The 15,791-nt window shown below is 37.0% G+C and overlaps 1 protein-coding gene across 1 annotated transcript; it reads left to right on the top strand.

Annotated features, from left to right (window-relative positions):
- The first annotated feature begins 2,535 nt into the window (after positions 1–2,535).
- LOC128856556 (nose resistant to fluoxetine protein 6) lies at positions 2,536–14,888 on the top strand. Its single transcript, XM_054091863.1, has 8 exons — positions 2,536–2,879; positions 11,782–12,187; positions 12,268–12,341; positions 12,998–13,197; positions 13,270–13,385; positions 13,469–13,682; positions 13,777–14,433; positions 14,502–14,888. Exons 1-8 carry the CDS (start codon positions 2,612–2,614, stop codon positions 14,706–14,708), a joined length of 2,142 nt encoding a protein of 713 aa, XP_053947838.1. The 5' UTR covers positions 2,536–2,611; the 3' UTR covers positions 14,709–14,888.
- The last annotated feature ends 903 nt before the right edge of the window (positions 14,889–15,791 follow it).

Genomic DNA, 15,791 nt, shown 5'->3' with positions numbered 1-15,791 from the left:
GTATAGTGTAGGGTATCTTCACATGCCAGACATATATGGAATATGTCGGAATCGATTCTGGATAAATAGGAGTTTAACCTGCTACAATCTCGAGAACGTACTTGAGCCAAAATTAGGGTGGTGGTTGGACTCCGATAACGGCATTCGAGGATCAGGAGTTTAGGAAGCGGGTAAGAGACTCCCATTAGTGGCAATAGTGGCATCCGGTGTCCATTTTTGTCTTAAGCCAGTGTTATTAGAGCGTTCGACACAATTCTCGGTTCTTTCTGCGTTAATAATAGAGAAAAACAAATAGTTTTCCCATCAAAGTGTGTGTTTTATAGAAACCAAAGCAATTTTCTGAAAGTTTGAGAAAAATTACGAATTTTTGCTGAATTCAAAAGTGGATATTCTTAGTGACTTTCTTATGTTTTTATGGACTTTCTGATATTAAACCGAAACTATGTATTTCTACTATCTAACTATCTCTCACTCGAAAAAGATATTTCAAAGCTAAGAATGGATAATTTGGTGCTCTTCTAGGCCTAACACTAGAATTTATGCATTAAAACAGAAAACCAGGAAACAATTTTTTGTCGACCCGTGCTATTATTATTTATTGAAATAGAAAGTAGTATAATAACTTGAGCACAATTTCTCAAATCTTGTGGTTGTTATAGAGATTATCTGATTTACATTTTTGAATTTTAAGCTAGGCATCCAGTGTTGCCTTCAAAATAATATTGTAAAAAATCTGCCAAGTGAAGAGAAAATCAAAATAAATATCATGTATACTCGTATATATATAAACACGTATTGATGCTCGTCATACTAAAGCTCAAGGATGTCTCAATCTCACCGTATGTGATATGAATCATTGCAAGCAGAGCACCGATATTTTCTGGCACAACAACTGATTTCGCACGACCTTTTCAGAATTCGTCGGTGAACGAAAATCGACGAGAAAATTCATTTTTCCACTTTTTGCGGCGTTAAAGGATGGTGCTAGTCATATAATTATTTCAGTTCATCAATGCATTCTCGCCTTGTTAATCCACGCCGATTTTTGTAAAAGTACTTATAATTGCATGAAAATGTTCTCGGTTTGATTCCAATTTTTGCCAGCCACTGTAAAAAAACACTAATATGGCTCACACATCAAAACGTTCTGATTGTGCCTATGGTAAAGTATATCAAAGTTTCCAATGGAAATGTCAAAAGGCTCCTAACAATATTAGAAGTGCCAAACACCAAAAGTTTTAATAGCAACCCTCATATGGCTGGAGACATATGTACATCGTAAGATATGACTCACTAAAAACAACTAGCGACAACGACTGAGGTCACTGGGCGTTCCTTTCTTCGACAGCCTGGAGCAGTGCGCCTACCTCAATCCAATCAATCTCCTCCATTATATCAACAGCTCCGGCTGGTTATAGATATCTGCCTGCTAGAGGTCTCATAATGGTATCAAGACGGCGCTTTAGTGCTACTTGAGGAGTGCCAGACTGGCACTTCAACCATTTCACCTACCTCCCTTAAGACAACTAGCAGAAAATATTAATTCATCTAATATAAAAAAGAACTCGTTAATTGTACTTTTGTGTAAAGTAATATTTTTTTATTCATGATAAAAAATTGTCAATTTTATTCAAACCAGCTCATTTGCTTTCTTTCGCCGTGTACATTGTGATGTCAGCATAAAATAAAATGGCGAAAAGTCGTCCCATTCGAACTGTAGTCGTATGCTTCTAGCTTCAAATAAATGTCGGCTGTTCAACACAGTTCATCCTTTTCTTTTCAATTTTCTTCGGATGTGACATTCCAATGTACAAAATGTTGTTTTTGGTATAGCGCCATCAGCTTTAATGAATGTGCCTTGAAGACAATATTTTTTTTTTTCTTAATATATTTGGCTCAATCTGCCCTATGCAGAAGCTGCAACTTGAATGTTTTCATATTAAAAATTTAGGGAAATATTTTAACGAATAACATTTCACAATTTTCTCACTCAAAATTGCACAACGCCGACTACAAGCGTATTTTTTTGTAGAACCAATCAAAAACATGTGATGATTGAAAAAATTCTAAATTTGACTACCGACTATTAGGAAGATCTTAAAGTACTGTTAGAAGCTTTCAAAGTGAAGATTTTTTTATGGAATTTGGGCACTGTAGGCATCTTTGCTCTGTCTAACGTGCTGTCGCTCGCAACACTTTCAGTATAGCACTTTTGGGAACCTCTGGACTATAAATATATCTACGTGCAATATTACTCCATACATGGGCACATACATACATAGATACACGTTGTTTAATTTGCGGTATGTTATCAAAATAATCTATTGACTATATGGTTAGATTTAAGAGTATCTACTCAAGACATAAGATTTATTTGTGGAAAATAAAGGTATGCACATACATATGTGAATGTGTGTGCATATCTCTGCGTTTATACGTAAACGTTTTGATATTGAATTTGTCTTGAGTTAAGTGGCAGCGGTGGCTATAAAAGTTACCACCAAATATGGATTGATTGCAGTTTATTTCCATAAATTCGCGCGATAAGTCGGATTACGGTTAAATCCTCGTACAGCGGCCATAGCGATTAAGTGTTGAAATCACAAACGAAATGGCAGCGCGGCATACATTTGCGGCGTTGTCGCTAATATTAGCTGTATTTGTACATAATTCTTATGCTACTGAGTCGTCAACAGCTTTGGCTCTCTCAGGATCACCCTTCAAAAATGATCTCTCGTATCTGTTTTACAAAGATGGTGCAAGCATTGGCGCTACAGCATTAAATATCACATCAAGGGCCTACGATGATTCGCAGTGCCTGAAGGATATCGACCGTATATCGGCTGCGCTTGACGAATATTATGAATGGGCTATCGAGTGTAAGTGTAAATGAATTCGGGTACTCTTAAGTATATTTAAGAAAGATGTGAATGTTGCGTTCGAGGGATCAACAGTCAAACATAAAAAAACTGCCACTTCAACACACTTTTAGGAAACGCACAAAAAATGAAAACAGTTGTGAGCAAAAATTGAAAAAGAATCTTATCTACTCAAAGGCAAAGTTCTATTATTCTTTGATAAAAAAACCGAGAAACATTGGAAAAGAGAAACAAGAGATGTATCTTCCAATAAGTGAAGCAAAACTGTTGATTATTAGTGGCTCCATACATTGTTTCAGTGAATTTGGAAATAAAATAGCGACAGTGAAATTAGGGACACTCGAAAAATGTTAATAGTGTGCAACTATATATAGATTGCCAAAAATGAATTACAAAATATGTTTTGAAAAGATATTATTCCAATTGTTTCAGCATTCAATAAAAAATTGATATTTCTGCATTAAAAAAAAAAGCAACAAATAAAGCAGCCGGTGAATTATTTAAGTCTTTAGATTATTTCAATATGACTTTTCAATGATGACTTACGGAATATATTTAGCAAAAGATAGATACAAATATTTCTAAAATTGTCTAAATAGGGTCAATGTAAGACTTATTTCATTTGTTGCCTAAAAAACAGTTTACAATCATAATTTTTAGTAAATCGATAAAAATGTTTAGAGCTACTTAACTTCTATGAAAAGTTATAACTTATTTGATGCAGATACGAGAAAAATCGAAACGCTCTGAAAAAAAATTCTATAATCATTATGAACTTTGTATGTTTAGTTTTACGTAACAGGAGTGCTAAGGAGTGTTTTTCACTAAAAATCTCAATTTTGAAAAAAATGAAGTTACGAGGTTAATACAGAAAGGGGACGATTTGCAGGTGAAATTTTTTTAAATAGATTCCAAAGTATGCATAAAACTAGCAACAAAGCGACAAATCAAATGTAAATAAATAAAAAAGTTTTTTACAATCGATACCGTCGGCCATTTACAGCAGTATTATGCATTTCAATCATTTTGCAAAACTTCTTTGCTTTTCACTCACAATGATTTCTAGAAAAACTCTATTCAGATAAAGTGTTAGGTAAAATGTGATAACGTTAGTTTTCAAAGTTAAGCTGAGCCTAAGTTTTCGAAGTAGTTTATCGCTTGTTCTTCAACAAGTCTTTAATTTAGAAATTCCAGTGAAACGGAATCACGAAAAGTTGTTGTTGTGTGGCGAATGCGCGTCAAACTAATTTTATCTATTTGTCATTCATTTCATTTTTCTATTCTCTTTCCTCGAAATTCCACCGAAATTAAGTTAACCTGCGGTGGACGGTAGCAAGCGATTGTGAAGGGTTTTCATAATATTTGCTAAGCTTTTGTGTGTTTAACGAGTACGAGAAATTCACTTTTTTCGCAGACACTTATTTCAAATGCCTCTCACAACAATTACTATTTGACTGATCAAACAGAGTATTAGTGTGCGTTCTTTTCTTAATAATTTTATTGACAAGCAATATTTTGATTTTTATGTGGTGAGACCATCTGTTCTAATTTTCAGAAGCTTTTTGATCCATTTTCCTATTTACGAGCCTTTTCAAACTAAAAAAAATATATTTGTTATTAATATTTTAGCAGTTTAGTCCACGGAGTACACGGTGAGCCAGCCATTGACAATATGATTATTTGACAAATTTATATGTAGAGTCGCTTGCTTCCAGTAAAATTTTTTCTATTAGACTTAATGATAATTTTCAGCCAATACATGCAAACGAATTGTCAAATAAGTACGTACCCTAAGCAAACCGCTATTCGAGGTCCTCTTAAACCGCACAGACTAGATATAGTCATGCTGTAAATATCTGGTAAACAAGTTGATAACGACGAATCACCACTTAAGCCAACCAAGTACATTTTTTTTGTTTTGACTACTTGGCTCACTGCGTTCTAGTCTAATTGTAAAATGTACGAAGGTTGCTAACATTCACGTTAACATTTTTGGCCTTGGGCACTTCTAATGTTGTCAGGCGCCTTTTGACATTTCCATTGGAGAGTTTGACATATTTCACTATACGTGCTCTTAGAACGTTTTAATGTGTGGGTCATAATGTGTGTTTACAATAGATTTGAAAATTTCATTAATTTAAATCTCGGCAAAAAATTTAGTTAAACCATGAATATTTTCGTTAAATTATTTTTCACAATTTTCGACATGGATGCAGTGATGAGCTAAAATCATTATACGACGAGCAAGCATCATGCTTTAGGACTATAAAAAACTGGTACAATGAATTTTCTCGTGGACGCTTTTCGCTCATCGCTGAATTCGGGGAAAGTCGTCCAACACCAGTTGTGCAGTGTGTTGTGCCATAAAATATCGATGCTGTGTGCGAAATTATTGAGCAAGATCGTCATGTCACATGCCGTTAGATGGAGGCATCTGTGAGCATTAGTATGACGAACATCAATAAGATTTTACTTGACCACCTTGTGGTAAAAAAGTTATGTACGCGTTGCAGCGAATGCAAAAATGTATGTGTGTGAAATATTTTGAAAAACATTAAAGCTGTTTTCAATAAAAACGTTCATCTTGGCATTGTTAGCCCAGAAATGTAAATAGTAACCCTCGTATATACAAAAGCCGCCTTAAAGTTGTAAGCTATTGTTTTTACTCAATCCACATGCATTATACGAGGGGTGCCTTTTATATTTCGGGATTTGGCAACCCTGGTGTTGCAATCTGGCAACTGACAGCTATATCGCAAAGTTTGACATTTTTTGGCTTTTACGTACTCAGAACGTTTTGAAATACCAGCGCTATTTGTGTTGTTTACAATAACTTAAAAGATTCATCTCGGTCCAAAAATGGAATTAAATCGTGAACATTTTCCTGCGATTATTTTTTACAATTTTCGACCTAGATTAACTCAGCAACATTGCATGGATGAACTTAATTAATTTTTTGGCGATGAAGCTCCATCAAGGACCAGTGTTTATCGATGGTATGGTGAATTCAATCGTGGTCGTAGTTCACTCCAAGACGAATTCCATGAAGCTCGTCCAAAATAAGTTGTTGTTCCGAAAACCATTGATGCTGTGCGCGAACTGATATTGCAAGATCTTCATGTGACCTATCGTGAGATTAAGACAATCTTAGGCATTAGTGGGACCAGCATACATTCAATATTGCATAAACATTTGACTGTCAAAAAAATTTGTTCGCGTTGGATCCCACACAATTTGTCAATCGCTCAAAAAAAGGCTCGTGTCGATTGGTCGAAGGAAATGCTCAAAAAATACGATCGCAGGGCTTCGAAACACGTCTATGACATCGTGACAGGTGATGAATCATGGATTTACGCGTATGAGCCCGAAAGTAAACAGCAGTCGACTGTATGGGTGTTTCAAGATGAGCCAAATCCACGCAAAATCCAAAATCGCGCTCGAAGCACTTCCAAGCAAATGGTCGCCTGTTTTTTCGGAAAAACTGGACATGTCGCAACCGTACCACTAGAACAACGCAGAACAGTAAATTCTGAGTGGTACACAACCATTTGTTTGCCAGTTGTCTTCCAAGAAATTAGGAAAACTAATCGCCAAAGACGGATCACTCTTCACCAGGACAATGCAAGCTCTCACACATCGGCTCAAACCACTGCATTTTTGAGCACCCAAAACATCGAATTAATGGGTCACCCGTCGTATAGTCCTGACTTGGCACCGAATGACTTCTTTTTATTCCCGTACGTAAAAAACAAACTGAGAGGTCAACGTTTTTCAACACCTGAAGAAGCGTTAGCAGCATTCAGAATGCATGTTTTGGAGGTACCTCATTCAGAGTGGCAAAAGTGCTTCGACAATTGGTTCAAACGCGTGCAAAGTTGTATAGATCTTCATGGAGAATATTTTGAAAATCAATAAAGTGATTTTCGATGATTAAAGTTTGTTTTTGTTCTCTAATCCCGACATATAAAAGGCACCCCTCGTATTTACATATATACCCGTTATTTACATTTAACTAATGGAATTTTCGAGTGCGTAGGCTCGAATCTCCGTGCATGAGACAGCAAAATAAAAGAAACAGTTTTTTCTAACAGCGGTAGATCCTCTGCAGGCAATGACAAACGTCTGAATGTATTTCTGCCATGAAGCAGCTTCTCATAAAAAACCATTTGCCATTCGGAGTCCGCTCCATCCATTTGTGTAACAACATTAAAACACACGTCACAAAATAGGAAGAGGACCTAAGCCAAACACCTAACAGAAGTGTACGAATCATTTATTTATTTTTTTTTTTTTATGAAATTTGACTGAATATAAAAAATGAAGCACCGAAGGCTCTAGTAGCCAGTGTGCTAATTAAGTTAGGGCCATTCTGCATATATCCCCTATAAATAATAATAATAATAAAAATAAAGGAGTTTTCAAAAATCAGGTATGACCCTTCAGTCGGATATTTTTGACTGGGAAAGTAAGGTCTATTTAAGCACGCACATATTTTACAATTTAGCGTGATCAATAAATCTAATAATAATCTAATATATAATCTTTAATCACTTTCACAATTTCGGCACAAACGGCCTTCTTAAAATAAGCCATATGCGGATAATCTTCTTTCCGTACATTACCTACTTGATCGTAAATATTATTTTTATTTGTAATTTCCAAATGTCTTGTCCGAGTTTGATATCTAAATCCCTAGAATTCAAGTAGTTATTCATAAATCTCAACTATTTTGGATTTATTATTCAACTCAAAGATAGTATAGAAGTAGTATGCAGTTTACCATTGCCATTACGTATGTATGTATGTATGTATGCATGTAGTAGCTGCGAATATTTTGGGAAAAACTACTGTAAATCACAATCCAATCATAAAAAGTCATAAAAACTGTCGATAGAAACAGTGTGTGCTATGATGCAATCATAAAAATGTACACATACATGCATACATATGCGGCTGCCGGTAGAAATAATTTCATTAACAGAAGCAACGGTTTATTCATTGCATAACAAAGCGTTGCGGTTTTTAGCTTTTGATTAGACTCGGGTGAGTTATAAAAGTATTTGTGTTAGCAGCAAAGTTCAGTAATTGATTATCGGTTGATAAGTAATTGTTCTTTTATTGTTCTTTAAAATCTTCATTTGATTCTTTTTATACGTTTTTCTTTTTTGTTTTGTCGTCATTACTGACTTGATTTAAGAATATTCAGAAAATCTTAAAAAAAATATCGAAAAATCAAAAAAAAAAAATGTTGGTTTCTTATGCGGAAATTTTCTATGAAAATGCAATTAACACCACCAATGATCATGGCTCAATTATTGAAGGTTTGCCCACTTGTGACATTAGACTTTTGGTACGCCCTTACAAAAGATTGCACTTAAGAAGGGTGAAGAAAGTAGAAAAATTACATTTCTTTTGGTAAAATAGGTTGCAAAAAAGATTTGTTTTTACTTAAATGGAAACCAACTGCGAAAGGCTTAAAAAATAAATTCAATTTGAATGCAAATATTTAGTATGTTTTATGGGCCGCCGTAGCTGAGTGGGTTAGTGTGTGACTGCCATTCGGAATTCAGAGAGAACGTATGTTCGAATCTCTGTGAAATACCGAAATGAAGCAGGAAAAAAATGTTCTAAAAGCGGTCGCCCCTCGGCAGACCTCCAGTGCATTTCTGCCATGAAAAAGCTCCTCATAAAATATATCTGCCGTTCGGAGACGGCATGAAACTGTAGATCCATCCATTTGTGGAGCAACATCAAGACGCACACCACAAATAAGAGGAAGAGCTCGGCCAAGCACCCGTCAACGTCAACAAGCTTTTTCGCTTTTTTTCGACGTACTTTGAACACTCCATCCACCCATTACAAACATGTTCCATCAATCGAAGCCTTCTTATAATGAAGTCTGCAACCCTTCTCCCTAATTTAGATTTTTGTTAAATTCTAGCTCGTTCTAAAACCGTAATTCCTTCAAATCACCTCAACATCAGAAAGAAAGCGTTTTAAATGATTGCTGAATATACTTTTCTTCAGAATGTATGTATTTTTAAAGCAACCTTTCCTACAAAGTACTTCCGCAACATATATTTGAAATACATCGGTCTTGGATGGTCAAAATCTTCATTTTTCACGTGCATTGCCCAAAAAATGCGCTATGCTATCCTGATTTAAGCGATATGTTAGGATGTATTTTATACCGTAATGGACCTGGACATACTGCTCAAGTTCTTGCCCATAAGCACACCCTTTTGAAAACGAAATGTTTTCTTACAAATTTTACTTTTCCTGCACTTTTACACAAAATTTCTAGAGTTAGCAACCCAGTGCCGCTTTGACTGCCTTTAATTATTGAATCATGATCAATGATATTTGTATTTCGGCAATGAGTAATAGGGTGGTTCAAATGATTAAAATGTTAAGCACGCCTGGTACCACAAACAGCTCGTGTTTGGACTTGGCCATCCTCACTCTTCTACACACGGTACAGGCATCCATTCTTTAAGTACAAACTTTGCCACTGTGCCCAGTATGCTTGGCGAAGGCTCTCACCGGCTATATCGTGCCAGTACGACCGCGCCATTTTTTCTTTTTATGACCATGTCAAGGTCCACGTCGTACCAATGGTTCTCTTGAATCCCCTTCGTAGTCCCATTATGTTCTGATAGCACGTCTATCAATCTCAAATCTATTACATGTTTTGTTGTTATCTACTCGACAGCAGCTCTTGTTTGCTAGTCTCACGGACATCGTGACAAAGCATCGTCTTTTCCATAGTTGCTTCCTTTACGATGTTCAATCGTGAAATTATAACTTGGCAGTCGCTTTATTTATCGCGCTATCTGTCCTTCTGAATTCTTAAATTGAACTAACCATCGTAGAGCTGCATTATCTGTCCTCTACTCAGTAGAAATTCTTGCCCGAAGTAGTGTTTCTGAAAGTGCTTTTGCTTCGTACTACACAATAGTTTCTTTCTTGTTTTGGTAAGACCTTGTGGTAATAAGCGTCTAGCGTCTGTGTCCACCACGAACTTCTGTCCAGTAACGGGGTACGCCAGAATAGGCGCTGTACACAATTGCTTCTTTAGCTGCGCGAAAGCCTTCTCTTGCTCGACTTGCCTCTAAAAACCTTGATTTTTCTTTGTTAGTTCCTGAAAGCTCTTTGCGATGTCGGCAAAAAGCGACTATAATATTTGTATATACCCAAAAATCTGAGTAGTAGTTCATGCAAATTTTGCGATCGCAGCCACTCTCTGACTGCTACAATTTTTTCTTCATCAGTGTGTACTTATATTCCTTTCGTAGTCGCCTTATGGCCTAAGCATTTGACCTCTCTTCGAAAAAACGAACAATTTTCAGAATTAAGTCTCAAACCAACTGTCTGCAGGCGCTGAAATACTATTCCAAGCTTTACCAAGTAATCTTCAAAACTCTTTCCCATCCCTGTAATGTCATCGAGTTACACTAAACAGGTATTCCTTCCACACAGCCCTTCCAGTACAAGTTTAACAAGACGTTCAAAAGAAAGAAATGCGTTACATAGGTCAAACGGCACCACTGTAAACTGCCATAGATCATCACCAACGTTAAGCACAGTTTCCTTTCCGTCCTCGCTTCCAAGCTCTACTTGCCAATAATCACTTCGACGGTCGAATAGTGTGTCGGCTCTCTTTTTAACCATTCTAGGGGCGTTAGATAAATTGAGCAATCTAACGGATATTTTTCCATCTTTAGGCTTCAAAGAATGTCCGATTTAAATGTTGCACTTTGTTGATTTTGGATGATCTGTTTCTATAACTGACAATAGCTTCGTCATATAATCGCTTCTGAATTGGCTGGAGTCCTTGGGAGACGGTTCCCACTTACTCCTCACATGCATTTATGTGTCACCACCTTTCTTCGCAAGTCAAGTGTGAAACCAAGCCATGAAATCCTCTCCAATGATCATATTACCATGCCTTATCTTAAGTAAAATCGCATATTGCTGTTCTCTACTGCACACCCCTTAGCAGCACGTAACTTCCCACTTACTTGCAAATGCAACGCTCCGGTGTCCAACGACAACATTTACGCCTTGTTATCCATTATTCCTTCAGTGTTCACATTATCAGACTTTCGTTGCATCCGTTTCGTTTGAGGGTCGGGGCATGCATCTATGCACTGACACGTTTTAGTTCAATGAGAAATTTCGCTCAGCCGTTTCTTCTCCTTTCGGAGGTGATAATGATTTAGTACGCTTCCAGCGCAGTCTTCAATCACGGGCCATATGTCTGACCTTTTCGCAAACCTAGCAGTTGCCTTTAAAATTTGCTACTGGAGGCTTACGCAGCTAGTTTGTTGCTCTTCTGTGCGGCTGAAATCTACTCTGCGTACTTTCGAAGTAGCAACTCCTGTAACTCCTGTACAAGCCACCTCATACGTCAGAGCATGCGTAACAGCTTCGGTGAATGCTGGCTTACTCATTCGTCATTGGTTGCTCGCTTACTCACAAATTAATGCCTTGCATTTCATATGCTTCGTGCAATCGGTGATGTAATTCCGCCTTTTAGTCAGAAAGTTCTGTCAGCTCCAGCTTCTCCTTTAATTAGTCCACCCTCAGCTGTTCCATTTTAACTATTTTTAATATGTTTCAAATTGGTTACAATTTTTTTTAATATTTTATTTCCAGTAATCCCACCGCTGTTACCAATTGTTACGAAATTTATGAAAGTGAATCGGGTCTGTTCCTTATTAAAACAGCAAACAAATTCTCAATCTATGAAAATATTTTTTTCTGTTTCCAATTTCTAAAACTATTGAGATCTGTTTTTAGAAATTCAATTCACATCAACAGCGCTTTCGCCGCAATATTATCTTATGTTTTCTCAATACAAACACTTTACATTTACACACTTCACTCCCCTTCATTACAGTTACCGACACATGGGGCCGTCTGCCTGTCGGCCTTATGTGGGGCCATGCATTGAGCTTTGGCGCTTATGAAGAATGTATAGCGGCGTCTTGGCAGTTCACCCAAAACGATGAAGTGCGAGGTCAGTACTGTCTGGCAAGTGTGCCCATCAAAAAATATATGGACGAAATCAAGCCACGAACTCAAGTCACCAGCGCAGCTCGAATCAGTTATAAATATAAAACACCAGAAGCATACGAATTGGGTATCTGTATACCGAGCTCCTGTTCTGCTGAATTGGGTAATAAAATATTGACTGGTGTAATGAACAAAAACTACGATTCCAACATCACTTCAACAATGATATCTGAAAAGTATTGCAAACATGAAGAACCAGTGAAATTGCGTCCCATCGACATCTTTGCTATGTGAGTGGCATAAATATGTAACTGAAGAATAACTATGTATTATAATAAATGACTGATAAAATATCTTAAATGTTTTGCAGTGTTTTCTTCAGTTTCATTGTATTATGCATGTTGGCGAGCAGTGTCTACGATTATGTGCAAACGAAAAATAATGGTAAGTTAGGCAACAGTTGCGGATGCTTTACTTGAAAAGTTTTGGCCATTTTTATGTTTCTATATTTTTTATGAAAATATGGATCAAACTTTGTCCAAATTAAAAAAAAATCAACAAAAGTTCACACGATTTAAGAAGAATATTTGGAAAGTTTTGGAATATCCAGTTTTATAGCCCAGTAAATTTTGATATAAAGATTGTAAGTGCAAGTTTCAAGCTCAAAAATCACGTTGATTTTTTTTTTTTTTTTTTCTTCCATATAAAAAAATGTTGGGCATTCGTTATATGAGTATGAAGAAAATACACAAGACCGCCAGCAACAAAAAAAAAATGTCAAAAATCAAGACGGCTTTTGAGCTCCTACTTGAAACTTGCACTTTATTATACCAAAATTCAGTGGGGTATAGAGCTGCGTACTCAACATTGCTCTAAAATTCTGATTAAAAAATGTGAACGTGTGAAGCTAAAAATTTGTTGAATTTTTTCAAGTTTGGACAAAATTTGAAGCTTGGATTTACATGGTTTTGTACGAGAAAGAAATTTATTTGCATACAATTTTTTTTAAATTAAATATGAAACATGTAAAATGCCAAAACTTTTTTAACACAGTGCACGTATTGCAAAATATTCATAAACTCATTTCACTTTAATTTCAGCACCCAAAAAACCACTGCTGGTAGCTTTCTCCGTAATTACCAATGCTCAAAAGATTTTCACAGTTAAGAAGTCCAATAATCCCAATGTTATACAGTGTCTCAACGGTTTGCGTTGTTTCTCGATGATGTGGGTCGTTTTTGGCCATGGTTACATGACTTTCTACGAGCTGCCTCATATTAACAGGGATAAAGTCTACACCGTATGTGGTTCAAATAATTTTACTATGTTTGAATTATGGAAATTATAAACATTATTTTTTTTTCACTTACAGTGGATTGAAACTCCGTATTCGTTGTTAGTCCAAAATGCTACTCTTTGTGTGGACACATTCTTCTTCATGTCAGGTTTATTGATGTTATGGGGCGCTTTCCGCGAAATGGAGCGCACGTAAGTATACTCTTAAATTTGGAATTATCCAATTATTTCGCATGAAGAAACCTAAAAAAACAATCTCTCCCCAACTAAATTAGTAAAGGCAAACTGAACATAGGTATGATGTACTTCCACCGTTATATTCGTTTGACACCCGTTGTGGCGGTTGTTATCCTATACATTTTGTCGCTATACAAATATTCGGGTCATGGACCGATGTGGATGAAGATTGGCACACAAGACGCACGTTGTTCAGATACTTGGTGGGCAACTCTGTTGTATGTACAGAACTATGTTTTCCCCAAGAAGATTGTAAGTATTCTTATATGCAACTCTCAAACTACTTAATTTACACTCGTATGTATGTATAAATTAATTTTCTTATTGTTTTTATAATTGGTTTTAGTGTATCAGTCAATCGTGGTACTTAGCTGTGGATACACAACTTTATGTCTTGTCACCACTCTTCCTTATTCCCCTTTGGAAATGGGGCAAAAAAGCGCTCGCTCCAATTATTGTTGTCGGTCTTCTTTGCATGGGTTGCACTTTCGCCACATTCATGAAATGGAAGTTTACCCTGTTCCGCGTCGATGATGATAATGTAGACGATCGTCAACGTTTGACATACTATCCCACGCATACTCGTGTACCCACGTGGTTAATTGGTGTCATTTTCGGCTACTTTTTGTACACCAAGAATCGTGGTAGGCAAATACCGTTAGCCAAAATATGGGTCATCACTGGCTGGGTGTTGGCATTTGGTGTAATGTTGGCCGATTTATGGGGTCCTTATTGGCGTATACTACCAGAAAATCCGAGCGCGCCCATTATCGAAGGTGCATTTTACGAGCCCTTAAGTCGTGCCTCTTGGGCTGTGGCTATCGGCTGGATTGTGTGGGCCTGCTATAATGGCCATGGAGGTATAATCAACGACTTCCTCTCTTGGGGCTTCTTCACAGGCTTCAGTCGTCTCACATACTGTATGTATGTTACCCATAGAATTGTGCAGCTGGTTAATGGTGGACGCATTCAAACCGATACCCATTTTGGCGACTATGATATGGCAAGTAGTTGATGGGGTTGAGATGTGAGGCAAATAAAATTATAACATTTTAAATTATTGATTTACAGATTCTTCGCTGGTGGCACGATTTTGGTATTTCTCTAACTATTTCCATTTTCGCCACGCTGGCATTCGAGGCGCCGATTTTGGGTATCGAGAAGGCAATTTTTGGACACGGCTCTAGTAAACCGGCTCCCAAAAAGATAGAACCAACTTCCACCCCTGCTGAGGCAACAGTTATCGAAACGAATATACCTGAAGTGACTAAAGCTTAATACAATCAGCTGTATTGTAGTCTCTCTACTCGAGTATGCTGATTAGTTCAGATAGATATTAGCCCAAGGGCATATTAAAATTTAATTGCTAACACAAACAAAGAACATCGTACTGTATACGGTGTGTTTAGTGTTATAGACGATAGTAAGAATAATTTAATAAATTGTTTTTACTTAACATGAAAGAATTACGTATTTTTAAACGAAACTGCTTAAGATTATGTAGGTATTCAAAAATGTGTTACAGCATTTTATAATTTGTATTTAGCACACGTCGATATGTTCTTTTCACCGATATATGATATACGATATGCTGGCGCCAACCTACGAGGGGGGTTCAATACGTACCCGTGTTAGAAATTAAGGCACCATTTTCTCAAAATTGTTCCTTTTTTATTTTTCACCATAATCACATTTTAGAAGATCCGCTTCTCACAACGCTCCGGCCATTTTTTAACCACTCCAAATAGGATTTGTCGGACTCTCCAAAATACGGCACTGTCTCGGCACTTGTCTCGGAACAAGAAAAAGTCGCAGGGAGCCAGATCGGGTGAATACGGGGGGTGCGGCAACAATTTGTAACGCAATACATACAATTGTTTTGATTGTTGCTTTGTTTCTGGTGTGTAATGATGAATCCAGTCTTCCTCAACGGTGACAGTTTGATGAAAAAATTCATTCGCTCGCTTAAATTGCACCAAACAATGCTTCGAAGTTAACAGCCGCATCCGCTTGTTGTTGCTTGTGATCAATCGCGGCACCCATCGGACCGACAATTTTTTCATCGCCATCTTATAATGTAAAATACACCTACAGCCCCTGTTACTTCGCGCACTTTCGATCGTCGATCAGCGAGAATCACATTGTGGACTTTTTGAATGATTTCCTCGGTAACCACGTCTGCCAGGAGTCCTAGTCGCTCCTCATGAAAACGGATGTTCGCCCAGGATTAAATTCATTCCCTCAGGAATGCCCTCTGTTATCAAACACCGGTACTTATTGAACCACCCTCGTACTTAGAAGACTGTTGTGTTGCAATATTTAATAAATTACACTATCTGACAAAAAAAAAAACAAAAAAAA

The sequence above is a fragment of the Anastrepha ludens genome, chromosome 3, assembly GCF_028408465.1.
Source record: "Anastrepha ludens isolate Willacy chromosome 3, idAnaLude1.1, whole genome shotgun sequence".
Lineage (NCBI taxonomy): Eukaryota > Metazoa > Arthropoda > Insecta > Diptera > Tephritidae > Anastrepha > Anastrepha ludens.
The sequence above is the reverse complement of the archived record's forward strand: the minus strand, read 5'-3'. Positions and strand labels throughout refer to the sequence as shown.

What these genes read in the sequence shown, in the direction of transcription:
- LOC128856556 (XM_054091863.1), top strand. Translation starts at nt 2,612, where the DNA reads ATGGCAGCGCGGCATACATTTGCGGCGTTGTCGCTAATATTAGCTGTA. An exon ending in TTATGAATGGGCTATCGAGT is followed by an intron (nt 2,880 to 11,781) that starts GTAAGTGTAAAT and finishes CCTTCATTACAG; the next exon opens with TTACCGACACATGGGGCCGT. An exon ending in TTCCGCGAAATGGAGCGCAC is followed by an intron (nt 13,386 to 13,468) that starts GTAAGTATACTC and finishes CAACTAAATTAG; the next exon opens with TAAAGGCAAACTGAACATAG.